This window comes from Crocuta crocuta, unplaced genomic scaffold, assembly GCF_008692635.1.
Source record: "Crocuta crocuta isolate KB4526 unplaced genomic scaffold, BGI_CrCroc_1.0 scaffold445, whole genome shotgun sequence".
Classification (NCBI taxonomy): domain Eukaryota; kingdom Metazoa; phylum Chordata; class Mammalia; order Carnivora; family Hyaenidae; genus Crocuta; species Crocuta crocuta.
Window position 1 is genome coordinate 830,886 of NW_027530847.1, and position 26,721 is coordinate 857,606.

General features: G+C 43.1%; 1 protein-coding gene across 4 annotated transcripts in view; it reads right to left on the reverse strand.

Moving 5' to 3' along the window:
* Positions 1-26,721, reverse strand: part of ACSS2 (acyl-CoA synthetase short chain family member 2) — a 72,622-nt gene that overhangs the window by 19,907 nt on the left and 25,994 nt on the right. The window contains exons 3-19 of one of the 4 annotated variants that reach the window (XM_077769284.1): positions 15,612-15,703; positions 15,307-15,410; positions 14,744-14,816; positions 14,385-14,460; positions 14,109-14,223; positions 13,258-13,296; positions 8,421-8,558; positions 6,841-7,011; positions 6,397-6,530; positions 6,068-6,200; positions 5,930-5,986; positions 5,653-5,733; positions 4,402-4,510; positions 2,770-2,838; positions 2,257-2,433; positions 1,436-1,510; positions 415-1,293 (exon numbers count right to left, since the gene is read on the reverse strand). In XM_077769284.1, the coding sequence (XP_077625410.1) occupies positions 1,166-1,293; positions 1,436-1,510; positions 2,257-2,433; positions 2,770-2,838; positions 4,402-4,510; positions 5,653-5,733; positions 5,930-5,986; positions 6,068-6,200; positions 6,397-6,530; positions 6,841-7,011; positions 8,421-8,558; positions 13,258-13,296; positions 14,109-14,223; positions 14,385-14,460; positions 14,744-14,816; positions 15,307-15,410; positions 15,612-15,703 (1,771 nt within the window). In that variant the 3' untranslated portion in view covers positions 415-1,165. Of the gene's footprint in view, positions 1-414; positions 1,294-1,435; positions 1,511-2,256; positions 2,434-2,769; positions 2,839-4,401; positions 4,511-5,652; positions 5,734-5,929; positions 5,987-6,067; positions 6,201-6,396; positions 6,531-6,840; positions 7,012-8,420; positions 8,559-13,257; positions 13,297-14,108; positions 14,224-14,384; positions 14,461-14,743; positions 14,817-15,306; positions 15,411-15,611; positions 15,704-26,721 lie in introns of those variants that run through there. The other 3 variants (XM_077769285.1, XM_077769286.1, XM_077769287.1) reach the window with 3 other exon arrangements.

Genomic DNA, 26,721 nt, shown 5'->3' on the forward strand with positions numbered 1-26,721 from the left:
GGTTAGCACACTCAAAGTGGATTAGAACAGGGGAAGTGACTTGGTTATAATCAGTCTCCCTAGCCCCAGACCCTAGGATAGAACCCTGAAGTTCCAGTCCTTAGTCACTCAGTAACGTTCCCATAGGATCATACAAAGAAAAGAGTCCCTGGCAGTAGCCCAGGAAAGAATGCAGCCATGATGGGACATCACAGGTGTGAACTGGCTTTAGTTGCTTTCCTGCTTAATTCAGGAGCTTGCCAAAGGGCCTATAAGTGAAGTTCTGCCTAGATGTCCCCAAACCAAAAGTTCTGGAAGGAGAATACTGGGGTATGCCTGAGGAAAACCACTCCCTTTCCCATCCCCCCCCCCCCCCCATATGAACAGCTAGCAGGTACACAGTCTGTAAGCCACCTAAGAAAACAAGTCACTACCTTCTTAAGGTCACAGACTTTATTCCTACAACCACAGAGCCTGAGCATGACTGGGGCCAAGAATAATTTCGTCTGAGAGTGTCTTTTATGGGCAGGACTGTTCATGGGAGGATGGGAACAGAGGACAAGGAAAACAAGCTCTTCTGGCCCTAGGAACAAAACACATTTGCTCCAGCAAAGAAGCAAATAATCTGAAAACCCTCTGGAAACTAAGCTTGCCTACACAGCCCCTGAAGCAAATGGGCAGACCAGCACTGCCATCTGGCACAAAAGGGAATTCTGATCCAGAACAGAACCAGCAAAGTGTTTAAAAAAAATAATAATTATTCTGGGACTCACAAACAGGCATTTCTAATGGCAAATGCATACCCAAGATAAGTAGTAGTGCTTCCTGAGAGAGCTGACAGGATTACAGAGCTGCCTCCCTGCTTCAGTTTAGGCCCTCACTTGCCCTCTGCATACTTAACTTGGATAAGGGACATGACCTTCAGGTCCTGTTCTGGGCTCCAAGGGCTCTTAAAGTCTAGGGGCTCAGTAAGCTGATGCTAACCTGGGCCATGTCCAATCTATCTGGCAACCACAGGAAGTTGCCTCCACACAGGTGCAAAACAGGTCCTCAGTCCCAGACAGCTGTTCAGGGGTGGTGGTATGGGTCTGTACTGGCCCTCAGTACTCCTCAATGGGGAACAGGGAAGGTGGGGGAAACTGCAAAGCCAAGCAAGGGGAAGGCTGGGTGAAGGGCAGGGTCTTGTTTACTGGATGGTCAGGCAGCGGTGGTTGAAGAGCTGGGAGATGACAGTTGGGTCAGCCACAGTAGACGTGTCCCCCAGGTCGTGGTCATTCTGAGCAATCTTCCGAAGCACCCGCCTCATGATTTTCCCTAGGGGACCACAGCCTTCTGGTTATGTGGTGATAGCACTGACCCACTCCAGCCCTGCCAAAATGGCTTCCATCCACACACACTCTGCCACCACTAGGCCTTGCCAATCCCAAACCCAATCACTTAAGGCCTTTGAACATACCTGAGCGGGTTTTAGGTAAGCCAGGTGCATTCTGGATATAATCCGGTGTGGCAATGGGGCCAATTTTTTCTCTAACTGTAACCAACAAATCATTAAGCATTTCTTCAGTATCATTAGCCAGATTCCCAAAACCAAGGCTTTGTTCCCCACCTATTTCCTCTTCAAGGCCCTGCCCACAGAATCATTCTTAGAGTCACTGCCTTTCTGTCTCTCTTTTTTTAAAGTAGGCTCCGCACTCCGTGCAGAGCCCAGCACAGGGCCCAACCAACATGGGGCCTGAACCTACAACTTCGAGATCAAGACCTAAGCTGAGATCAAGAATCGAACACTTAACCGACTAAGCCACCCAGGTGCCTGGTCTTTCTATCTTTTTAACACACTTCTTAATCTCATTTTATCTCAGTCTTCCTTCACGGAACTCCAACTCTAAGAATCCACCTGCTAGAGTTTAAATCCCACTTTATTAGCAGTATGGCCTTGAGCAAGTGATTTAACTTCTCTGAGCCTCAATTTCTTCATCTTTAGGATGAGGGTAAAAATAGGATCTATTTCACAGTGGTGATTATAGGGATAGAATGGATTAATGCATTTAAAGCAATTAGCCCAGTGGTGGCAAAGAGAATTCTGTAAATGTCAGCAATTATCATCCTAGTGGAGAGACTAGAGGAGACTGAATGGGAAGGTGGCAATCAGCCCCTAAGGCCCCCTTGGATCTGTTTGTAGTTTGGGGAGCAGCTTGCTCTAGCCTCCCCCAGCAACTTGCTGTGGTAACCGGGCCATCAGAACAGTCCCTCCAGTCCCTGCTTAGGGAGGCTCCTCACTCTGCTTCTTGAGCTCCTCGATGAGGGTGGGGCTGAAGATGTAGCCATCACACAGGGTGACAAAGCAGTAGAGGCATTCGCCCTTCACAGGATGAGGATGGCCGACCACAGCTGCCTCTGCAATAGCTTCATGTTCCACAAGTGCTGACTCCACCTCTGCTGTGCTTAGCAGATGTCCTTGACAAGGGAAAGAAAGTGCCATGAGAGAGATCCCAGCCTCAACTCTGCCCCTCTTCCATCTGTGCCTACAGGGCAGTCCTGGTCTGGTCAAATGGGGAAGCGCCTTCATTCATTTCTCACATGATCTGCTTCGGTTGTCCCACCATCCTGCTTCCCCTCCTCTAGGCACATTCCAGTGTTTATAACTCTTCCTCCAAAACCTCTACCCAGAACTGAATGCTGCACTGCAAGTATGGTTTGCCCAAGGACATCCTGGTTCTCTTGGAAGGCTTTGGCTGGGAATTGCTAGGGGAGTAGTACTAATGAGAAGGGAAAACAGTCCCTGGCCCTCACCAGATACATTTAGCATGTCATCAATCCTTCCAGTGATCCAGTAATAGCCATCCTGGTCCCGCCGGCAGCCTCAAAAGAGAAGAAATGCATAACATAATAAATACCTCATAGTAGGGTACACGATCCATATTACCAAACTGCTACACTCACTGCAGTAGCCTCCTAACAATCTTCCTGCTTCTGGCCAGCCTCCAAGATAGCCACCTGATTTCCACTTTCTGATACTCAGATTCCTGTGTAGTCCTCTTCCTCATTGTACTTGGGTTAGTCTGCATGATCAACAGAATTTGGCAGAAGTAATGGGATGTCGTTTCTGAGATTAGATTGTAGAAGACACTGGCTTCTATGTTGGTGGCATTCTCTCAGACTATATGCTCTGGGGGGAGTCAGCTGCCATGTCATGAGTAGCCCTTATGGTAAGGAACTGAGGGCTGCTGTCAACAGCTACATGAGTGAGCTTGGCAATAGGTCCCCCAGGATCAATCAGACCTTCAAATGACTGAAGCCCCAACCAACAGCTTCACTGCGACCCATGAGAGGCTCTCCATGAGAACTACTGGCACAGCCACTCACAAATTGCTGATCCTTAGAAACTGTGTGAGTTAATATTTGTCATTTTAAGCCACAAAGTTTGGGGGTAATTTGTTCCATGGCAATAGATAACTAAGATACCCACCTAAAGTCTGTTCTCCATAAACCAAAGTTATTTTCTAAACAATAAATTAGTTCTTATCACTTGTATGCTTAACAACCTGTGTAGGTATCCCCCATTGTACATATTTGGATTTTGGATAAAATCCAAAGTCCTCACCATGGCCCATAAAGCCCTACATTATCTACCTCTCCAACTTCATGTAACATTCTTCCCTTTGTTCATTATACTTCAGCCACACAGGCTTTGGTCTGTTCCTCAGACATTTGAAGCTTATGTCTCTGCACAGAACACTCACTCTTACTCCAGAATTTTCCCATGCCTGGCTGCCTTCTCATCCTGCAGGTCTCTGGACAAATATCACTTCAGAGAAGCCTTCTCTCACCATCCCATGTATGGTTGCCATTCCTGCAGACATCCTTTATCCTATTACCCTGTTTATTTTTCTTCATAGCACTTGTCACTAAGATAAGCTTATTTACTTGTTTGCTGTATTTACTGTCTATCTCCCCTTGCTAGAATATAAGCCCCCTGTGAATAGATGCCTTGCCTACCTTATTCATGGTAATATCCCCTGTGCTTAGATCAGTGCCTAGACTTAGTAGGTACTTAATATAATAGTTATGGATGAATGGATTGGTGAATTGAGTCATGGCCAAACACAGGCTCCAGACATGAGAATGCACATGATATAGTAATACACGCTGCCACATGCCCCATCTCTTTTAGCATAGGAACAATGGAAACAAGAACCTCTTTCCTCATATACCAAGTCAGATGGTTCCATGCTGAGACCTTCCATGCAACACTCATACCTGCTCTTATAGTCGTCTGTACAGCTCTGCCTGGATATTAGGCACTGATACACAGAATACGTTCCTCTCTCTGTTACTCTTCACCCCTAACTACTCTTCCTGAAGATGGAAGGGTAAGATATATGTCTTGGTGGGAAGTGTGGGAAAGGGATAGCCAAGGCTCACCATCTCCTGTCACGTAGTACCCAGGGAACTTCTTAAAGTAGGTGGCCTCAAAGCGTTCATGGTTCCCATAGACTGTGCGCATGATTCCTGGCCAGGGCTGCTTGAACACCTAGGGAGTGAGAAAGGCACAGTGGTCACATCTGCTACACTGTCTCACTGGAAGACAATCATAGTGGATTGCCAAACGTGAGGAGAAATGGCCTGAATGCCCTTCCTGAGAAGTAGAACACAGTACAGGCTTTGGAGATAGACAATCCAGGCTTAGAATCCCAGATCTGCCATTTACTAACTGTGCGACCTCACGTTAGTAACTTTACCTCTCTGAGCTTCAGGATCCTCTTCTGTAAATCAGAGAAAACAATCTCAACCTCCCAAAGTAACTGTGAGCATTGAATTTATGATATACAGAAGCTGTCTAATACAGTGTTCTATTAGTGATAAGCATTTAGTAAATTTGAGTCTCCTCAGGAAACCAGATCTAGTTTGATACAAGTGAAGATAGTCATATAAAAGTGAATAAATAATTATTGCCCCAATCAATAATATCCTGTGGTAGTAGATTGAGATAGATGAAGTTTCCAGGCTAAGAGTCAAAAGGCCTGGATTTATATCCTGCCCTTGTAACTAACTTGCTCTTAATAAAGTAGGATGGAGGGTGGGGACAAATTATCTTCCTATAAGTACTAATATAAAAATCATAACATCTAACATTTGTTAAACACTAACTTAGGTTCTGTGCTAAATCCTTCACATGGGTTAGCTAATCAATCCAGAAACTTTAAGAGACAAAGGTATTATATAACCCTATATTACAAATGAGGAAATTTAGGTTCAGAGGTGCTAGGCAACTTATCTGGAGGTCCCAGAAGAGGCAGAGTCAAGATCTGAACCCAAGCAGGTTGACTCTGGAGTCTATATGATTTCCCATTATGTTATGAAGACTCCTTTCACACTAGAATATTTGTCAAAGGAAGAGTTGGGACTAAGTTTTCTGGACCCAAAAGGCATCATCAGGAATCTTTGAGCAGAGCCCTTAAGAGCCAAAGTGGGCCAAAAGGCAGAGAGGCAGGCAAAGTACCCAGAAGGATTTCCTTCACGGTCTTTCTGCAGAGGATAAACTCTCAATCATGGAGCTTTACCCACAAGCACCCACCAAGAGAGATTAGGTTCTAAACTCTGAAGCAAAGTATAGCATTCCTTGCTGTACTCTTTCCCCCCAACTCCTAAGACATCCAACAGTCAGGGCCTTACCAGGTAACCTTCAGCTTCACCTTCCAACTCTTCCCCAGACTCATTCAAGATTGCAGGAGATACACCAAAGAATGGGAAGGTCTAGAAGCAAACAGGAGACAGGACTCAAGAACAGGAAAGTGGCAACTCTGACTCAACTCTCTACCTCTCCCAAGGATCCCCAGAGCCCCAGATTTCCTCACACATATCAGTCTAGTTCCCCACCCTCTGCCTAAGCTAAATGCCCCAAGACTCTACTTCTGCCTAGCCCAGGACTAGGCAAGGGAGCCACACTCACAGCAGAACCAGGCTTCATTGGTGTGGCACCAGGAAGAGGGGTCAGCATATGGCCACCCTGTGGAAGTCAGAGACCAAGGGTTTGGGTCAGTTTTCCCGCACTGTCCCTGAGCCCCAGCCCTCTGAATCCTTTACTCACTGTCTCTGTCTGCCAGAAGGTGTCTACGATGGAACAGCGCTGGGCACCTACCACCCGGTGGTACCACAGCCAGGCCTCAGGGTTAATGGGTTCACCCACTGTGCCTAGCACCTGTAAGGATGCCCGGCTATGCCTTGGGCAGAGGAATGGAGAGAGAGGAAGGTTTTGAGTACCACTGGGAACCAGGAAGATATGCCTAGGCTCTTCTGCCCCCTCTCCTATTCTAAGGCCAAGGAGTTGGAACAATGGAATGGAAAAGACCATACACAAAGGCCAGCACCTAGCTCTGAGGAACACTCATGGGGCAGTAGCCAGGAAGGGGGTCTCACCTGGTGACAGGCTCATCTCCAAACTTCATGAGCAGTCGGATGGCCGTGGGTGCTGTATAGAACTTGGTCACCTTGTACTTGTCCACGATGCTCCACAGGCGGCTCACATCCGGGTATGTGGGAATCCCCTCAAACTGACCCCAGTGAAGGCTGGTCATTCCCAGTCCTTCCCAACAGTCCCTCAATTCCCCTACCAAACCCTCAGACTCAGTATTTTGCCCTTTCTGATAAACCCATGTCTTCACTCCCTTACCAGAAAAGCCAAGAGAACTTCCTAGTCAGTATATATGTAACTCCCTCAGAACTCCTCTTTTTCCAGGAAACAGGTCATTGTTTAAGTCCCCCTGTCCCTAGACCAAGTGACCTTGGGAGACTGTCATCTAGGATCATCTTGTCCATCCCCTAAGTAGGCCAAGTGGCCATGAGTCCCAGATCCCTTCTCACCAAAACACTGGTGGCACCATTGGCCAGTGGCCCATAGGTGACATAGGAATGGCCAGTGATCCAGCCGATGTCTGCTGTGCACCAGAACACATCCTCTGGGTGGAAGTCAAACACGTACTTGAAGGTTGTAGCCACATAGAGCATGTAGCCCCCAACAGTGTGTACCACACCCTGCAAGAAGAAGAGGGCCTCAGGCTGGGGCCTTGGGCTCACCTCCACAGACCAACAAACATAGGCTGGACAGAGCTAGAGGAAGATCCTCCTCAGGGATTCTAGCCCTGCCAGCACCCCTTTCATAGCATCTATCTCTTCTATCCCTTTTCTTCCATGTTCCCATCTCATACTCCATACACATGCATAGTCAGTCTGTCATTCATATCCACACCCTAAGATAATATTTCTGAGCCACCACTTTTACACACATGAACACTTCTAGAACACTCACATCTAACAGTGTCTTTGTTTCATATTTATGCACAGAGTCAATTATATATTGACAGAGAGTGGGAAAAGAAGGTAATCTTCTTTGCTTACTCCACCAGTACCCCATCCCTAGAAAAAAGAGGCCAAAATTGTGCTTATAAAGCCCCACTGAGAGAGATTCAAGCATGTAGAGAGAATTTAGGGATGGGATGAGTGGAAGGTAGGATGATAAATCTTTTAAGTAGATGGAAGAGTCAGTTTTGTTCCTGGCTCCTACACTGTGCCCTGGGAAGGACTAGATGTTAATAGTGTGACTTGTGGAAGGAAATGAACTCTAGGAGATATTGTCTAGGAGTCCAGTAAGAATACCTGGCTTTGGGTTCACATCAAAGCTCTCCTTCAATCAAACCACAGGGAATGGACAAGGAACAGTGAAGCCAGATAAACTGATTCTTTTCTCCTTTCCTGGGCACTCATGAAAGCCCCCACCTGAACTATCTCACCCTGGGCTCAACATCTAATGAATGAGGATTTATGTCTTTTTAAAATTAATTTAATTTTTTAATTAAAAATTTTTTTAGAGAGAGGGAACACAAGTAGGGGAGTGGGGCAGAGGGAGAGAAAGAGAGAAAATCTTAAACAGTCTCATGCTCAGCGCAGTCTGATGTGGGTTCAATCCCACAACCCCGGGATCATGACCTGAGGCAAAATCAAGAGTTGGATGCTCAGGCGCCTAGGTGGCACAGATGGTTAAGCACCAGACTTTGGCTCAGGTCGTGCTCTCACGGTTCATGATTTGAGCCCTACATTGGGCTCTGTGTGGGCAGTTCAGAACCTGGAGCCATCCTCAGATTCTGTGTCTCCCTCTCTCTCAGCCCCTTCCCTGCTCACACTCTGTCTCTGTCTCAAAAATAAATAAAGCATTAAAATTTTTTTTTAAAAAAGTTAGATGCTTAACTGACTGAGGCACCCAGTGTCCCCAAGGATTTATGTCTTAATTTGATTTAGAGAAGCTAATGTGACAGTTCTCAAACTCAGGATTAGAGAGTAAAATCTGTATCATCATGCTTCCTCAGAAACTCACTTCTCACCACTACACAACACACACACAACACACACACACACACACACACACACACACACACACATATACTTGCTTTGGGTTTGCCTGTGGAGCCACTGGTGTACAGGATGAAGAGTGGGTCCTCAGCATCACACCATTCAGGCTCACACTCATCCTCTGCCTTTTGCATGAGTTCATGCCACCACAAGTCAATCTCTTGGTTCCAGGAGATCTGCAAGGGTAGGAATAGAGGAATGGGCAGGGAAGAACTGTAAATAGCTCAAGATAGGAGCAGAAACACACCTACCTGGCACCTGGGGTTGGGATGGTCATCTCAGGTAGGGGTGCTGGGAGGGAGGGAACTGTGAGGGTGGAATGCAACAGAAAACAGGAGCAGAACAGCAGGCTTTTTGGGTATTCTTAGCACCCTACTGAGAGCTCCCCTTATGTGGCATCAGGTTGAGGAGGCCACCCTGGTTGGTCCCTTCTCATCCTTCAGTTCTTAGCTTAAATGTCACCTTCATAGAAGGGTTTTCCCTAAACAGTAGCTGGTAGTTTCCCAATCCCATCCTCACCCTTGTTATTATTCTTGATCACAACACCATTATTTCCTTCCTATACAGAACATATTTTCGGTTATTTTTTTTTGTTGTTTGCTTGATTATTGTCTTCCCAACCAAATAGTGAACTCTGGGTACAGTGGCATGTTTGACTTTTTCTTTCCTTTTTTTTTTCTTTATCCCCAAAACTGAGCAAAATGCCTGGCACTCAATACACACTCTAAAATTTTTTTTGGATGAAGAATACACACACACAGGCCTACACACAAACATATGTACTTATGGAAATAGTGGCTTATCAGCAGGGATGCAGACACCACCCAATTCAGAAATGCACAATTAGTTAGAGCCTGCAGATGAAGCGGGCACCTGCCCCTGTTAGTATTGGAAAGAGTCAACAGCTTTTGCTCCAAACACCTTTTCCTGAATGCCTAGAACTCATCCACATCTGCAGATTTGTACCCTAGCTCTACCCCTACCTTTATACCACTGGTACCAAAGGGTTTCCCACAGACATATTTGTTTGAGGTTCCATTCAGCAGAAAATCTGCTTTAAGTTGGTTTGAAAAGGACCAACATCGACTTCTCCAGTAGAGGGGTGTCCCCTATACTGGAATGTCTTTGATAACTACTTCTAAATTTGTTATCCTGAAATTTTTCTAGCCTCTTCTTGAAACTATGTAACTTTCCTAGTTATGTCAGCTCTCTGAACAGCCACTTTTCTTAGTCTACTCTGTGTTAAGGGAAGTTGGGATTCCCTAAACTTGTCCAAAAAGTGCACTGGATCTCAATTCTGGTTGCCACTTCCTAACTACATATGACTTTGGGCAAGTCACTTTACCTAACGTCACTTATTTTTAAAATGAGGATAGTTCTGGGGTGCCTGGGTAGCTCAGCCTGTTAAGTATCCGACTTCGGCTCCGGTCATGATCTCACAGTTCATGGGTTCAAGCCCCACATCGGGCTCTGTGCTGACAGCTCAGAGCCTGGACACTATTTTGGATTTTGTGTCCTCCTCTCTCTCTGCCCTTCCTAGCGCTCTCTCTCTCTCTAAAATAAATAAACATTAAAAAAATGTTTAATAAATAAAATGAGGATAGTTCTTCTTTCCTTAACGGTCTCACAGGATTTGGTGAACATCAAAAGAAAATGGCAAAACATCAAGCCTTGAATTGTCCTTTGGAGTGGGAAAGACTGATGAATGTCAGGAAGGATAGAAGTTAGTTCAGTTCCATTGAACTCCTTCAGGACATAAACTTAAGGGTGTGATAATGAGAACTGTTTTGGGTTTGCTTTAGCCATCACAAAGTCCTTTCATATTAATAAGCTTCTGGTATGTTCAATGGCCCTGGTTGGCAGGGAGACATGATAATGTAAGAGAAACACCCTACTCCTTATTCCCATTATATGGCCATATGCCAATTTACTATGTACATATTTCGTTTAAAAACCCCAAAGTGTTAAACACATACCTTGATAAATTACAAATGATTCTCCAGCCACTCTCCTCTTTCTGTACATTCTGCCCCTTACTTTAGAGAATCTGAAGTTTCTGGCACATAAACATCATAAGAATAACAAGCCCAGTCTGAGTAAAGCACCATTAAAAAAAAAAAAAAAAAAAAAAGAAAAAAAAAAAAAAGAAAAAAGAGNACACTGCCCATAACCCAGAAAACACTAAAACACACCTTACTTTTTAGTGGAATAGCCACATGGGCCTACACACACTATCACATGGGCACTTTTTTCTGCCAAGTGATCTACTTGAGATGAGGGCATTAATGTATGTAAGCAAAAGAGTGTCAGTATTGTTTTGGGCAAATGGTACTTGTCTACAGTACAGCTAGAAAAGGCACTAGGTACATGTAAGGACAAAGCATAGTTACACTATGGCAATGAGGGGATTCTTGTAATCTTGCAAAACAGTTTCTTTTGTGGGTCTGTGGGTGAAAAGGGCCAGTACCCCAGGTGTGGAACCGATAAACAGCACCAGGAAGCAGAGTGAGCTCAGTTAGTGGTGCAACCATTGGTTGTGAATTGGGTGTGTGCCTATGAGGGCCCAGAGCTTTGAACCAGGAAAAGATTTCAATTTTCTGAAGTAAGAATTGAATTGGCCTTTGTCCTTGGACCAGGATAGGCTCAGGGAAGGCAATTGCCAAGTGTGGGAGAAGAATGTGAGGAAGCTCATAGGTGACATGATTGAAAAGAGTACCTCCAAATTGTGCCAGGGGCTCCCTTGAAGAATGCTTAAGGATGATGGGGTATACAGCTCTCCCAAGATTTCCGCAGCTCTGACTGTCATTATCAGACCAACAGATCTGGATTTTGTAAGCCTTATTCTTATGGTCTTTGGTTTTTGGATAACTGATTATTTTCACTTCCAAGAAACAAAAGTCCAGGAGCCTGTGGCCTAAAGGTCTCTGATATTAAGAATTATAGGAGCTTAGGGGTGCCTGGGTGGCTCAGTCGGTTAAACATCTGACTTTGGCTCAGGTCATGATCTCACGGTTCGTGGGTTCGAGCCCCTCGTCAGGCTCTGTGCTGATAGCCAGCTCAGAGCCTGGAGCCTGTTTCAGATTCTGTGTCTCCCTCTCTCTCTCACCCTCCCCTGTTCATGCTGTCTCTCTCTCTCCCTCAGAAATAAATAAAACATTTAAAAATTTTTAAAAAAAGAATTATAGGAGCTTCTTTCTTTTTTGGTTTCCCTTTTAGAAATGCCAGGCTGTCTGCTATGTTAAAAGCAATAAAAGCTATGGGGTGCCTGGGTGGCTCAGTTGGTTAAGTGGCTGATTTTGGCTCAGGTTTATCTCATAGTCTGTGGGTTCAAGCTCCACATTGGGCTCTGTGCTGACAGTTCAAAGCCTAGAGCCTGGTTCAGATTCTATATCTCCCTCTCTCTCTGCCCCTCCCCTGCTCACTCTCTGCCTCTCTCTCTCTCTCAAAAATAAATATTTTTTAAAAAGCAATAAAAGCTAACATTCATAGTTACCATGTGCCAAAACATTATATATACTGACAAAACCCTATCAGGAAGTTACCATTATCATTATTCTACAGATGGAGAAACTGTGGCAAGAGAGCTTAAGTACTTTGTCCAAGTTTCCACAGTAGCAAGTGACAGAGCTAGGATTTGAACCCAAGTAGTGTGGCTCCAGAATCTATACTCTAACCACTGAGTTTATTACCCTCTTTCAAGAGAAATGTCTTAGGTCTCTGTCTTTTAAAAGGAAAGTAAAATACCCTGGGAATCAGATCTATCTCCACCATGCTATGAGAACAGAGAAAATAGATTATATTTACCATTAGCCAAAGAGGTTAATCATAGAAGATTTAGAGTAAGACACCCTATGAGGAAGGTAAAATTCAGAGGATAATGGGTTTTATGTTTTGTTTTAATAAAGGAAGCGGTTTCCTTTTAAGCATGTATTATCATCTTTTGATTATTGATAAGGGAACTGAAACCCAGAGAGGAGAAGCAACTTATTCAAGGTCATACAGCTAAAAATCAATCTCTGCGGGCACCTGTGTGGTTCAGTTGGTTAAACATTGGACTTCAGCTCAGGTCATGATCTCATGGTTCATGGGTTTGAGCTGTGCATCAGGCTCTGCACTGTCAGTATGGAACCCGCTTGGAATTCTCTCCTTCCCTCTCCCTCTCTCTCTACCCTTCTCCTACTTGCACTTTCTTACTCTCTCTCAAAATAAATAAATAGACTTTATTTTTTAAAAAAATCAATCTATGGACTCCAAGTCCAGTCTTCCCTCTATTCTAATCTGCTTTGAGCCCCCATTTAGGAATCTCCCTTCTTAGAACTGCCTACAATGTGATTTGTATTCACTCTAGCACTTAATTACATCAGAGAGTTTACGTGCAATTTATAAATCCTAAAGTAATATATAAATGCATCTAGGAATTTTCTTCTCTGTTGTCCTATATAAAACTGAGGTTTTCATTTGTAATACATGTCAACTCCCCAACTTGGTGGTAAATTCCTAAGGTCAAGTTCTGTGCCTCCTCTACTTGCTCTCCTCCTGTCTCCCAGGGCTCTTGCCCCAGCTAAGTACATAGTAAAAACTTTCTGACAAGTTACTTGGTCGTCTCTCCCACAAAAGTCCTGAGCAGCAGTAGTGAAATGGGATGCCTGTTGCTACCTTTCTGAGATCCATTCTCTATGCCAGTTCAGAGGGGTAGAAACAGCCATTTTGTTTCATGACCCTTCAGAGTGACTTAGATGGCAAAGGACCCCGCAGGGCAGAGAGAAGGGGATTAGGTCTGGCAGCCACCTCCATGGGGAAAACAGGCAAAGAGCAGATGGAAACACAGACAAACACACAGAGAAGCAGTACCCAAGGCAGTGCAGAGGTGGATACCTGGGGCCAGATGCGTTTGGGTTTCTCTTTCAGCTTACCCTGTTAAGAGCCCATGGAAAGGGTGGTGAGCAGGGTCTGTGTATAGGGAAGTGGGAGGGAAGGGTCAATGTGTCCCAAACCTTTGCTGCCTCCTTTCCTTTGGGCTCCCCAACCTATATTTTCCTGATCTTGTTCCCAGCCTCTATATACTCATAACCTCCAATGCTGACTGGAGTCTCCAATTTCCCCAGAGTGTATTACAGCCTCTCTAGCCCTATGACCATGCAAGGACCCTCAAATCACAGAATCTCAGGAATGCTTTGTCCTTCTGGACCCTGAAGCTTTCATCCTTCATGCCCTTAGACATTTGGGCTTTTCCATCATTTCCACTAAAAGTGCTGGATCCAAAGCTAACAAGGGCTGTAACTTGAGGGCCAAATTCTGGTCCTTCCATGGTGGGACCACACAGGTAGCCCACCCCAAGACATAGACCAGTACACAAAGTCACCCAAACAGAACAGCCCGTTTCTTTCTTTCTGTCTCTCTCTCTCTCTCTCTTTTTTTTTTTTTTTAATTATAGTTGACTAAGCTCATTTTTAACCTAAACCCAAGCTCTGAAGGTCCCTGGTACCCACCAGGATACCCCAACCAGCATACAGTCTCCCTTACAATCCCTCATGCTAAGTTCCCAAGCTATGAGGGACTCCCTACTGACACTTAAGGTCAAATCCCCCAGCAGAGGCATTCTTTGGATTGCTCCCAAATCCTCTCAGCATTATGACGAGGAAGCAAAGAAGGACATTAAGAACCTCCTAGACAGGAAGAGGGAGCCAATTTGAGCCCAGATGAGAACAGAGCAGTACCAGACTCACCTGCACATCCGGACATGGCCTCTTAATGGGGGGGGACTGGCTGGGAGAGTCACTTGTGCCCATCTCTGCCCGCCCCAGGTGCTTGACCACAATGCAGCATCTCACTGGGAAGCCCCTAGAAGAAGGAAAAAAGTGAAGCAGTAGGCTGGCTGGCTCAAAAGAGAATTTGGCAGGACCCACCCATGTCCATCTAGGATAGAAGGGACAAAGGGAATCTGATACTGGGGAAAAGCCCAGTTGACCGAGAGCAGTCGCCAACGAGCCAAACACACTTACTTCTCCCGACACTTCTCCAGGGCCTCGTCAGCCAGTTCCTTCAGGTTCACAAGCTTTTCCCCCCTGTAGAAGGCATCTTTGGGGAGCAATAGACATTCCAGGCCTTAGGAAGGCACCACACTCCTAGCCCCTTATCCCTAGTGAGCATAATGTTCATGGAGCCCTTCCTGAGGTAGGCCTCTTGACTCCGGCTCTTCCAATTGATTTGAGCTGACGGAGGGTCATGTGAGGTGGAATCAGGAGATAAGGGTAGGCAGTCCCCACCCTCTATGCTGAGCAGTCACAAATACCAACTAGCTAATTAGAGATCAAAACTTCAGGTGTGGAGGTTCTGGAAAAGGGGTGAGAGAATCAGTCACCTGTAGTGATAAGAAGACTGCAACTGGAATCCAGGATCCGTTCACATAGAGACTCTGCAGAGAAGCCTGCAAACTAGGGAAAAGAAGGAAGACTAAGGGAGAGGAGGACCTAGAAACTGAGTAAACAAGGAAAGGAGACACTTTAAAAACCTTCAGGATTTCTAAACCACGGTCCTAGAAGAAACTACATAACTGATATGGAAGAAACATTCTAAACTCCTTAGCCTGGTTCTTAAGATCCTTCATCATCCATGGCCAACAGACACATGAAACGATGCTCAGCATCCTTCCTCATCANCCGGGGGGGAGATGTGCATGGAAGAGGGCACTTGTGGGGATGAGCACTGGGTGTTATATGGAAACCAACTTGACAATAAACTATTTGTAAAAAAAATAAATAAATAAAACATTCATTATAAAAAAAAAAGACTTCCTACACACACACACACACACACACAACACACACACATAAGATCCTTCATCATCCAGGCCCAATGTACTTCCACAGAGCCCCATCCCTCCACAGAGCCCCATCCCCCCCTTATTCCAACCCAAATTCCTACCACAATGGAGTGTAGAGCCCCAAGGCGGGCACACGCCAGCATAGCCACCACAAGCTCCGGTATCATGGGCATGTAGATGGCCACCCGGTCACCCTTCCGAATACCTGCAAATAAAAGACACAGCATGCACCATGTACCCTTCCTGTTGCTACTTGCTCCTTCTCATTCAGCTGCTGCTCACTGCACAGCTGACCTTTTCTATTCCCTTATTACCCCATTCCTTCCATTTCTTGTCTACTTCCCCTAAGTCCTCAGATATCCCTAGGAAGCCCCCTCTAGTGCCCTTCTCATATCCCCACACTCACCCTGTTTTTGGAGAACATTGCTGAATCGACACACTTGCATCAGAAGCTCACGATATGTGATCTGGGTGGTCTCCTCTGGTTCATTGCCCTCCCTGAGATACATCAGAAAGAATCAGTCATTAGGGAAGGTAACTTCTTCCTTCAAACAAAAAACAGAACAGTCATAGCTTCTGCACAGCCAAGGAAACAACCCAGAAAATTAATAGGCAACCAACGGAATGGGAAAANGGTAACAACGAGGCTCCTTGTGAATGTCCTGTGAGGGTGAACTATCTGCCATCACACCTTGGGGTGACTGGTCAGATACTTTAACATTTTAGGGGTGCCTGGGTGGCTCAGTCAGTTAAACATCTGACTCTTGGTTTCAGCTCAGGTCAGGATCTATCAGTTCGTGAGTTCAAGCCCTGCATCAGGTTCCGTGCTGACAGCATAGAGCCTGCTTGGGATTCTCTCCCTCTCCTCCTCTCTCTGCCCCTCCCCTACTTGTGCTCTCTCTCAAAATAAATAAACTTAAAAAAAAAGAAATGATTTGTATCATTGGACAATGTACTTCCATTTGTGAGCCTCACTTAGGTTGGTAAAATGGAATGATGGTCCTTTCTCTTCTATCTTAGGGACATATTAAGCAGAAATGATATCACAGATGTGATTCTTCCTGAGCACTGTGTCAAGACTAAATTGGTGTTATTCAAAGTGGGATCTCCAGATCACTTGCACCCAAGGGAACTTATTAATATGCAGATTCCTGAGCCCTACCACAGATATACTAAATCAGAGTCACAGGGCCCAAGAATCTGCCACTTTATCAAAAGCTAGTATAAAGATTCACTTGGTGATTTTGATATATATTTAAAGTTTCAGAATCACCAGAGTCCATCAGCTGATTTCTATCTACCTCCTTAGCCTTGCCTCCTACTCCTCTAGACTTCAGCCTGGTTTCCTTCAGTTATTCCATCATTTGTTCATTTGCTTATTCAACTACTGTCTGCTATATACATGTATAGAAATAAGGAACTGAAGAACAAGATAACAAGATCCATTACAACATGGGAGCTTATATTCCAATGATAGTGCAAAAAGTATACAAGTAACAAACACAGCCAAGATCATTTCAGATGATAAGCATTATAAGGGATATAAAGAATGATATAATGGGGTGCCTGGGTGGCTCGGTTGAGGGTCTGACTTCGGGTCAGGTCATGATCTCGAGGTTCATGGGTTCAAGCCCTATGTCAGGCTCTGTGCTGACAGCTCAGAGCCTGAAGCCTCTTCAATAATTCTGTCTCCCTCTCTCTCTGCCCCTCCCCTGCTCACACACACACGTGCACACTCACACTCTCTCTCAAAAATAAACATTAAAAAACAAAAGAATGATATAATAATGAGTGGCTGATGAGAAATACTTTTTAAAAAAGGTATCTTAATGAACTTTCATGACTATCTGTGAAGAGTTAACAATAAGAAGATTCCCCTGGAAAATTCTTTTTCCATTTTTTCAATTTTATGATCTTTTGAATAATGCATATATACCAATGGTACTACATAAAAAGATATGCAATGAAAAGTGCCCCTCCCATCCCTACTCCTCAATAACTGCCAACTGGCAATCACTGTTAGTACTATGTTGTGTAACTTTCCAGAAATAGCCAATATGCAGACAGGACCATTCCTAATAGGTTGGAGGGTATAGGGCAACTGAACTAATGTGGAATGACCAAGATAATCACTTTAGAAGATTACACTGTTAGCATCTTTCGTAAGGTCCTTGGCATATCACTGAAGATGGAAATTTAAAAACTGAATTTAGGGGCACGTGGGTGGCTCAGTCAGTAAAGCGTCTGACTTCAGCTCAGGTCATGATCTCACAGCTTATGAGTTTGAGCCCCACATTAGACTCTGTGCTGGCAGCTCAGAGCCTGGAGCCTGCTTACATTCTGTGTCTTCCTCTCTCTCTGCCCCTCCACTGCTCACACTCTGTCTCTCTCTCTCTCTCAACAATAAATAAACAATTTTAAAAATGTTCTTAAAAACTGAATTTAAAAAATTGAATTTTAATGCTGTTCAGAAAAGAGATAAGCACCTCACAGTCCCCAACAAAGCACCTTAGGTGGGAAAGAGCTGTTTTAACCATGGGACAGGCCTATTGTGGAAACACATATACATACATTTATGTTCACATATTCTTGTTTTTTCTATACAAATGATGGTATACAACTATTCTGTATTGTGGTTTTTAAATTTCTTTAATGTTTATTGATCTTTAAGAGAGAGAGAGATGGAGTATGAGCAGGGGAGAGGCAGAAAGTGAGGGTGAGAAAGACACAGAATCTGAAGCAGGCTCCAAGCTCTGAGCTGTCAGCATAGAGCCTGATACAGGGCCGGAACTCATGACTTGAGCTTAAATTGGACGCTTAACTGACTCAGTCACCCAGGTACTCCTGTATCATGGTTTTTTGTTGTTGATTTATTTACTTTAAGAGGAGAAGGAGAAGACAGAGAGGGGGAGAGAGAGAATCTCAAGCAGGCTCACTACTGTCAGCAAAGAGCCTGATCTATACAGGACTCAAACCCACAAACAATGAGATCATGACCTGAGTTGAAATCAGAGTTGGATGCTCAATGGATTAAGCCACCCAGGAAACTCCTGTATATAATGTTGTTTACTGAGTATAATAAACACCGAATAAACTATATGAATCTTAAGTATAGAGCTCAATTATCTTTGTTTTTTAAAAATTTAACAATATACCTTGATATCATTCTCCAATAAGACTTATAATGCTGTTTCATTTTCTTTGTCATCTGCACAAAGTTCCAGTTTGTATGTGCCATAGTTTATTTAACAAATAAATCCTTCAATAAATATCTTTATTTAAGGGGCGCCTGGGTGGCTTAGTCGGTTAAGCTTCCGACTTTTGCNCTTTATTTAAGTCTAATTTTACTCATTTGCAAATTAATATAAATGTAGGATGAATTACTAGAAGTGAAACAGTGGATTCAAAGGATATGTGCATTTTAAATATTGATAAACATTACAGGACAACTACTTCAAATAAAATGGTCAGAGAAGGCCTCCCCCTGGGGAGGTGATATTTGAGCTAAGATCTGAGTAATGAGAAGAAGTCAACTATATGAATTCTTGAAAAGAGTATTCTGGGCAGAGAGAACATTGAAATTTGGAAAGGCTATGAGGTAGTAAAATGCTTGGCCTAGTCAAAGAATAGTAATGAAGCCAGTATGGCTAAGCATAGTGAACAAGAAGAAAGGTTAAGAATGAGACTCAGGCAGCAGTCAGATCACATAGGGCCTCGTGGGCAATGGTTAAGAAGTTTTAATTTTCTTCTAAGTGGATTCCTCCTGGTTTTCTATACACAAAGGCCAGCCTCCACACTTTTGATCATGCTATTGCCCCTGCTCAGAATGCCTTCCCTTCTCCTTCAGGCTCCAGCACCACATAGCCCTCCCTAAATACTGCAGGCTGTTGTGCTACTTCCCTTTCCTTACTACACAGAGTACCTAAGAGGGAGGTAACTAAAACTCAGAGAGATATAATAGCTAGGCCAAGGTCAAACAATAATAACTGGCATAGTCAAGAATAGATCCTCAGGTTTTCTCATTTCAAGGCAGGACCCTTTTGCCTCATCATGTGAAGGACAGGGACTAGCAGGGAACCAGGCCTTGGAGGTTACACAGATTATCAGCTTCTTTCCAGTTCCTGGCTTGATGAGTCAGTTGCTATCCTTTCCTTGGCTTAGCCCTACTAGGGCTAAGAGGAGCCAAGCACAGAGCGCTCTCTAAAATGGGAAGGAACACAGAAAAGCTGGCAAACAGCCCTGCATACCAGAGGCAAAAAGCCATTTTCTTAACTGTCCTACTGATGAGTACCACAGAAACTTCAGAACATCTCCAGTTACGGGTAAATGCCAACACATACCACCCACCCATGCACACATATCCCCACATATGTACCATATACCAGCTTGTTTGTGTATACTCCCATGCATAAAATCACATATGCTAATATATAAAACACTGTAGGCACAAAAGCTGCACATTTGTACACAGAGGCACAAACAAGGAGAAATATAGGGACCCAGGACTCAAACATGGGCCCATCTGCGAGTACATGCACCATACTTATGTACCTACCTATGTGCACAGTTTGTCCTTGCCAAAATTCTATCAAATCATTATTTTATTTTCTTCATATAACTTTCCATTATTTGAAATTATCTCATGTATTTTATTTACTTGTATATTATCTGTGTCTTTCATTGGAATATAAACTCAATGGTAACAGAGAAATTCTCATTTTGTTTATTACTACATCCCTAGAACCTAGAATAGAGCCTGGTACATAGAAAGTGCACAGGAACAGAGGCACCTGGGTGGCTCAGTTAGTTGAGCATCAACTCTTGATTTTGGCTCAGGTCATGATTTCACAGTTTGTGGGTTTGAGCCCCATGTCTGGTTTTGTGCTTATCAATGTGGAGCCCGCTTGGGATTCTCTCTCTTCCTCTTTCTCTGCCCCTCTTCTGCCTGTGCATTCACCTATGCACAAGCACACTCGCTCTCTCAAAATAAATAAATAAATAAACTTTAAAAAAAAGAAAAGAAAGTGCACAGGAACAGATAAGCACAAACCTATACACGAACTGCTTACCTGAGTCCACTTCTAGTTACACACACACACACACACACACACACACCACTGTACATTCCTCTTTCAGGCTCTAGGCTGAAGTTATGCATTATTGATATAGGTACCTTACTCCTTTCAAGTGTCTTCTTTCTCTGACATACACACCAGACTGGGGCCCCTGGCTCTTCAGAAGAAGGAAGTGGTGAACAGAATGCTGGCTTATTACAAGCTCCCAAGCTCTCTAGGGTGTTAGAGTTTAGTTGTTTTTCTCTCTTAATGTTTATTTATTTATTTTAAGAGAGAGCAAGAACTCGTGCATGAGCAGGGGAAGAACAAAGAGAGGGAGAGATAGAGAATACCAAGTAGGCTCTGTGCTGTCAGTGCAGAGCCCAACTCAGGGCCCAGTCTCACAAACCGTAAGATCATGACCTGAACCAAAATCAAGAATTGGACGCTTAACCAACTGGGCCACTCAGGCGACCTAGATGTTAAGAGTTTTTAAAAGAACATTCAGTTTAGTCTCCTAACTCCAAAGAGATCCAAAGAGGACACTTAATGTACTCGAGGTCACATGGTGGGTTGTGGCAGAGTAGATCTCACTTTCCTTATTGGTATTACCTTGTATTACATTTATTGGGGCTTTATAGTTCCCTCTTAGAGAGCAGGGAGTATGTCTTTTTCCTCTCAGTCTCTTCCAAGTTCAGTTGGCACAACAGGTACTTAAGGTTCATGGATTAATCACAGAAAACTTGATAGCTGATTAATGACAGGGAAGACTGGAGTTCCCATCTATACGATAGTCATTGGATTGGAGATTCTAGTTCCTAACTAGCAGAAAAGTAAGGCACAGGATAGGAGGAAAGAGCTGGAGGGAAAAAAATTAGTGGCAAAAACTAGACTCTTCACAGAAACAGAGGGCAGGATCTAACCTGGAAGGTTAGGTCTTCCAGAGGAGAAATACCCAGATGAGAAAAGGAATTACACCTACTACGAAAGGACAATCTGGACTGAACTATTTATTCTGGAGAAGAGAAGATATTGAGACACATGAAAGTAAGTCTCAATATCTGTGTCCCTGTTGCCTCCACTTTGGTTTGGGCAACTTTCATCTCTTGCCTAAATGACCACAATGCCCCCAAATTGGCCTCCCACTTCACTCGTACCTTCTTCCAATCCATACATCATCCAGAATAATCTATTAAGAACATAAACCATATTATATCACTTCCTGTTTAATCCTTTAGTGGCGGGGCACCTGTGTGGCTCAGTCTGTTAGATATCTGACTTTAGATTTCAACTCAGGTCACAATCTTACAGTTCTGTGAGTTTGAGCCCTGCAGATTGTGGAGCCTGTTTGGGTTTCTCTCTCTCTCTCTCTCTCTCTCTCTCTCTCAAAATAAATGAACTTTAAAAATAATAAAAAATAAAATAAAAAATAAAAACCTGGGGTGGCTTCCACTGAAAGTAGAAGAAAATCCAAACTTCTACTATGCATTGTATCTTCTCCAACTCATCTTGTGCAATTGTCTCATTCTGCTCAATAGACCCCAAACACATTATTAGCCTTTTGACTGATAGCATATGCCATGTTCTTCCCCCAGCTCTTCAAATGATTTGCTCTATGTCATGTTTCAGATCACCCTAAGTAGCATCAGCCTTTCCTGTTATTCTTCATCATAACACTCTATTTATTTTCATAGCATTTTTCTCAAACTATAATTGTATTATTTTTTTAATTGTCTGTCTCCCCTACTAGCCTGTAAGTTTCCTAAGGGCACAGACCAAGTTGGTCTTATTCACTGCTAAATCCCCAGTGCCCTGCAGAAACTTGCATATAGACAAGCTCAATAAATATTTGCTGAATAAATGGACTTGAAGGATTATTATGGGATAGAAGCAGATTAGTGTTATGTAACTATAAATGGAAGAGGTGGGGCAATTGGGAGAGTTCAATATAAGGAAAGCCTTTCAAACTGTCAGAACTGTTCAATGATAGAAGGTACTCCTTTAGGAGCTTCCTAACTCTGTAGATCTGTACAATCTGGCATTTGCAGGGATACTAAAGAGCAGACTTTAAGACATGGTTGGGATTGGGGCACCTGGGTGGCTTAGTAGGTTAAGCGTCTGACTTCGCTTAGGTCACGATCTCGCGGTTAGTGGGTTCGGGCCCCGCGTCGGGCTCTGTGCTGACTGCCAGCTCAGAGCCTGGAGCCTGTTTCAGAGTCTGTGACTCCCTCTCTCTGACCCTCCCCTGCTCACGCTGTCTCTCTCTCTCTCCTAGAAATAAATTTAAAAAAAAAAAAAATTAAAAAAAAAAAAGACATGGTTGGGACCAAGCAAGGCTAGGGTGTCTCAAAGCATGGTCACACAGTGTTAATAATGCAAACTCCAAGGTCCTGCCCCACAGAGCTGCAGTGCAGGATGGTACAGATTGGGCCAGGGAAACCCTGAAACCTACTAGATCATTCTCCAGGGAATAGGGGGCCTTAGAATTCTCATTTTATAAGGAACTCATATGATTCATATTTTCTGAAGTTTGAGGTGACCTAAATTTAAGGTTCTTCCACCTTTGAGATTCTTTGATTACATAAAATTTAAAAATCATGTGAAATAATGTTTTCTATAATCTGTAATGCACTGCACAAATGGGAGGCACTCAGATGTAGGTATACCCTCAAGTCACTTTCCCTTTCACCAAGGAGCAGGGAGTACGAGTAACATAACTTGACCAATTAGCAGCTTAATGTTCCCTCTGGGTACTCCTGTCCTAGCCACAGTGAATAGGGAGAAAGGATGGAGGAGGAGGTGGGAGGAGGCACACACCAAAGACTGAATCATAAATCACTTAGAATGCCAGAGGAAGATAAGGCTTTCAATGAACAACTACCCTTATTTACAGATGAGAAATCTAATGCACAGACGGGAAGTTATGGCTTGAAGGTTACTTAGCACATTAATAGTGCCAATATTCTAAAACAGTGCTATCCACTGTTGGTGGGAATGCAAACTGGGGCAGCCATTCTAGAAAACAGTATGTTTTCAAAAATCAAAAAGTTAAAAAATACAACTATCCTACGGACCCAGCAATTGCACTACTAGGTATTTATTCAAATGATACAGCTGTGCTGTTTCGAAAGGGCACATGTACCCCAATGTTCATAGCAGCACTATCAACAATAGCCAAGGTATGAAAAGAGCCCAAATGTCCATCAACAGATAAATAGATAAAGAAGATGTGGTGTGTATATATGTATATATATACACACACACACAATGAAGTATTACTTAGCAATTAAAAAGAATGAAATCTTGCCATTTGCAATTACGCGGATGGAACTAGAATGTATTATGCTAAGTGAAATTAGTCAGAGAAAGACAAATATATGACTTCACTCATATGTGCAATTTAAGATACAAAACAGATGAATATAAGGGAAGGGAAGCAAAAATAATATTAAAAACAGGTAAGGGGACAAAATATAAGAGACTCCTAAACATAGAGAACAGACCGAGGGTTGCTGGAGGGGTTGTGGGTCAGGGGATGGGCTAAATGGGCAAAGGGCATTAAGGAAGACATCTGCTGGGATGAGTACTGGGGGTTATATGTAGGGGATGAATCACTGGATTCTACTCCTGAAATTATTATTGCACCATATACTAACTTGGATGTAAATTTTTAAAAAAATAATTAATTTTATTTTATTTTTTTTTAATTTTTTTAAATTTTTATTTATTTCTAGGAGAGANTTTAAAAAAGGTTAAAAAAAATAAAGCAGTGCTATCCAACATAGTAGCCACAGGCCACGTATAGCTATTGAACACCTGCAATGCAGCAGAATAACTAAATTCTTAATTTTATTTAATTTTAGTTATTTTAAATATCAATAGTCACCTTATGGCTAGTTCTAGTATCTAAATATCTAGTTCAGGGCATTCTCCTAAATGATATGGTCTCCAAAAGGGGGGTATTTTTTCCAAAGCCAGAAATAGCATAAGGAAGAAAATCAAAGTGCAGAAATCCTCAGAACTGTAGAGTTGAAGTCCACCAAGGATGGATATTAGTGTAGCTGTAATCACCCAAGAGAACTGAAAACATATACTCATGCAAAGGTTTGTATACAAATGTTCATAGCAGCATGATTTATGGTATCAAAAAGTGAAAACAACCCAAACAGCCATCAATTGAAGAATGGATAAATAAAACATGGTATATCGATATAATGGAATATCATCCAGCATAAAAAGGAATGAAGTACTGATACATGCTACAACATTAGTGAATTTTTAAAAGATTACACTAAGTGAAAGAAGCTAGAAAAAAGGCCACATGTTGTATGATTCCATTTATATGAAATGTCCAGAATTGTCAGAGCTATAGAGACAGAAAATAGATTAGTGGTTGCCTAGAGCTACAGTGGGGAAAGTTGGAGGAAAATGAGGAGTGGCTGATGATGAATATGAGGTTCCTTTTTGGGGTGATGAAAGTGTTCTAAAATTGGTTGTGAGGCCGACTGCACAACTCTGAATAGAACAAAAATCACTGACTTATATACACTTTTAATGGGTAAACTGTATGGTATGAATTATATCTCAAATTTTAACATTTTGTGATTTTGTGATTTTGATTGGAATTGCAATAACATATAGATTAACTTGGAAAAGCAGACATCATTACAAATCTTCCTTTCCAGAAAGTTTGCCTCTTAGCACTATTCATTCATTCACAGTGTTCATTCAATCATACTGTCTCCTTCAAGGACTTGGCAGTTATTTATTTTAATGTTTTTTTTTTTTTATTTATTTTTGAGACAGAAAGAGACAGAGCATGAGCAGGTAAGGGGCAGAGAGAGAGGGAGACACAGAATCCGAAGCAGGCTCCAGGCTCTAAGCTGTCAGCACAGAGCCCGACACGGGGCTCGAACCCATGAACTGTGAGATCATAACCTGAGCCAAAGTGGAATGTTTAACTGACTGAGCCACTCAGGTGCCCTGGCAGTTATCTATTTTAACATTATAGTCATATGTATACATCTGTTTCCTTCACTGGACTATAAGTTCCTTAAAGGCAGATGAGACATCCTTTTATCTTTTTCCTCCACAGTGCTTAGCACAAAATTTGACACGGTGGGTACTCAATACATAATTGTGAAATAAATGGGTAAAAAAATGAATGAATGAATGAATGAACAAATGAACAAAGTTCTCTGCTTATATGACCAGCGATATCAGAGTGAGGAAACATGGAAAGAAAGAAGGCATGACAGAGGATATAAACAAAGAAGATAGATGCTAGACAGGCAGGAGAAAATGGTAGACACAGAGGGAGAAGAGTGTAAAACTTGTGGAACGGGATTTGGGGACCTGTCAGAAGGGTTCTTAACCACCTACAATGGGCTCAATTCTGGACTCTGCCAAGGGACAGACTGCAATAAGCCCCTGGAGCTAGCATTCAGGTTATGGGACTTGTGCTTTGCAATCTAGGCTATTATTGCATCCTGTCCTCATGCCAGCTATTTTCAGGCCTTGATCCAGGAACTTTGTGCCTGTTCCCCTTGGCCAAGGTGGCTTAGCTGCCAGTTGGATTCTGCACCTCTTCTCTGTTGACAAGGCAGACGTAGGCCAGCACAGAAAGTAACTCTTTTCCCATTGCTTACATGCCTCCTTACAGGAAGGAAATCATATACATTCATTCTTATGATACTGTGCCCCATGCTAGTCTTATCCAAAACAAGTGAATGAGGGCAAACCTCTCAGATCCTTTATTATCACAGCATTAGGAATGTTGCCTAAAACAGACATATGCCTAGAGCAGAAAAAGGAAGTGGAAAGAAGAGCCAAGGGCACCATTTTACATGTACATCAGGTGTCTCAAGTTTGACACATTCAAAAATATTCATTACAATGGTTCTTCGTTATATAGGTAGATAGCATGGTTGAAATCATTAGTTTGAAGGGTTTTCTCTATTCCTGTGGCACTTGAGTAGGGAAAGTTTTAAGAAAATATCCAGATTCTCAACTTCCATATGTAATCTTTCCTTTTTTTTTAAAAGTAATTTTTTTAATGTTTTATTTATTTCTAGGAGAGAGAGAGAGACAGCATGAGCAGGGGAGGGTCAGAGAGAGAGGGAGTCACAGACTGAAACAGGCTCCAGGCTCTGAGCTGGCAGTCAGCACAGAGCCCGACGCGGGGCTCGAACCCACGAACCGCGAGATCATGACCTAAGCGAAAGTCGGACGCTTAACCGACTAAGCCACCCAGGCGCCCCCATATGTAATCTTTCCTAACGTTGTTCTGGCTGAGTTGTTTCTCCTTTCCCACTTTCTCCTTCACAAATACACTTCTCCCACTTTATTTAAAAAAAGTTCTATCTCTCTCTCTTATCCAGAGTGCCAAAGGGACAATTTGAGAATCTGTAACCTCAGAGGAAAAGGCCCAAGAGAGCAAATCAAAGAGCTTTCTTAAGAAAT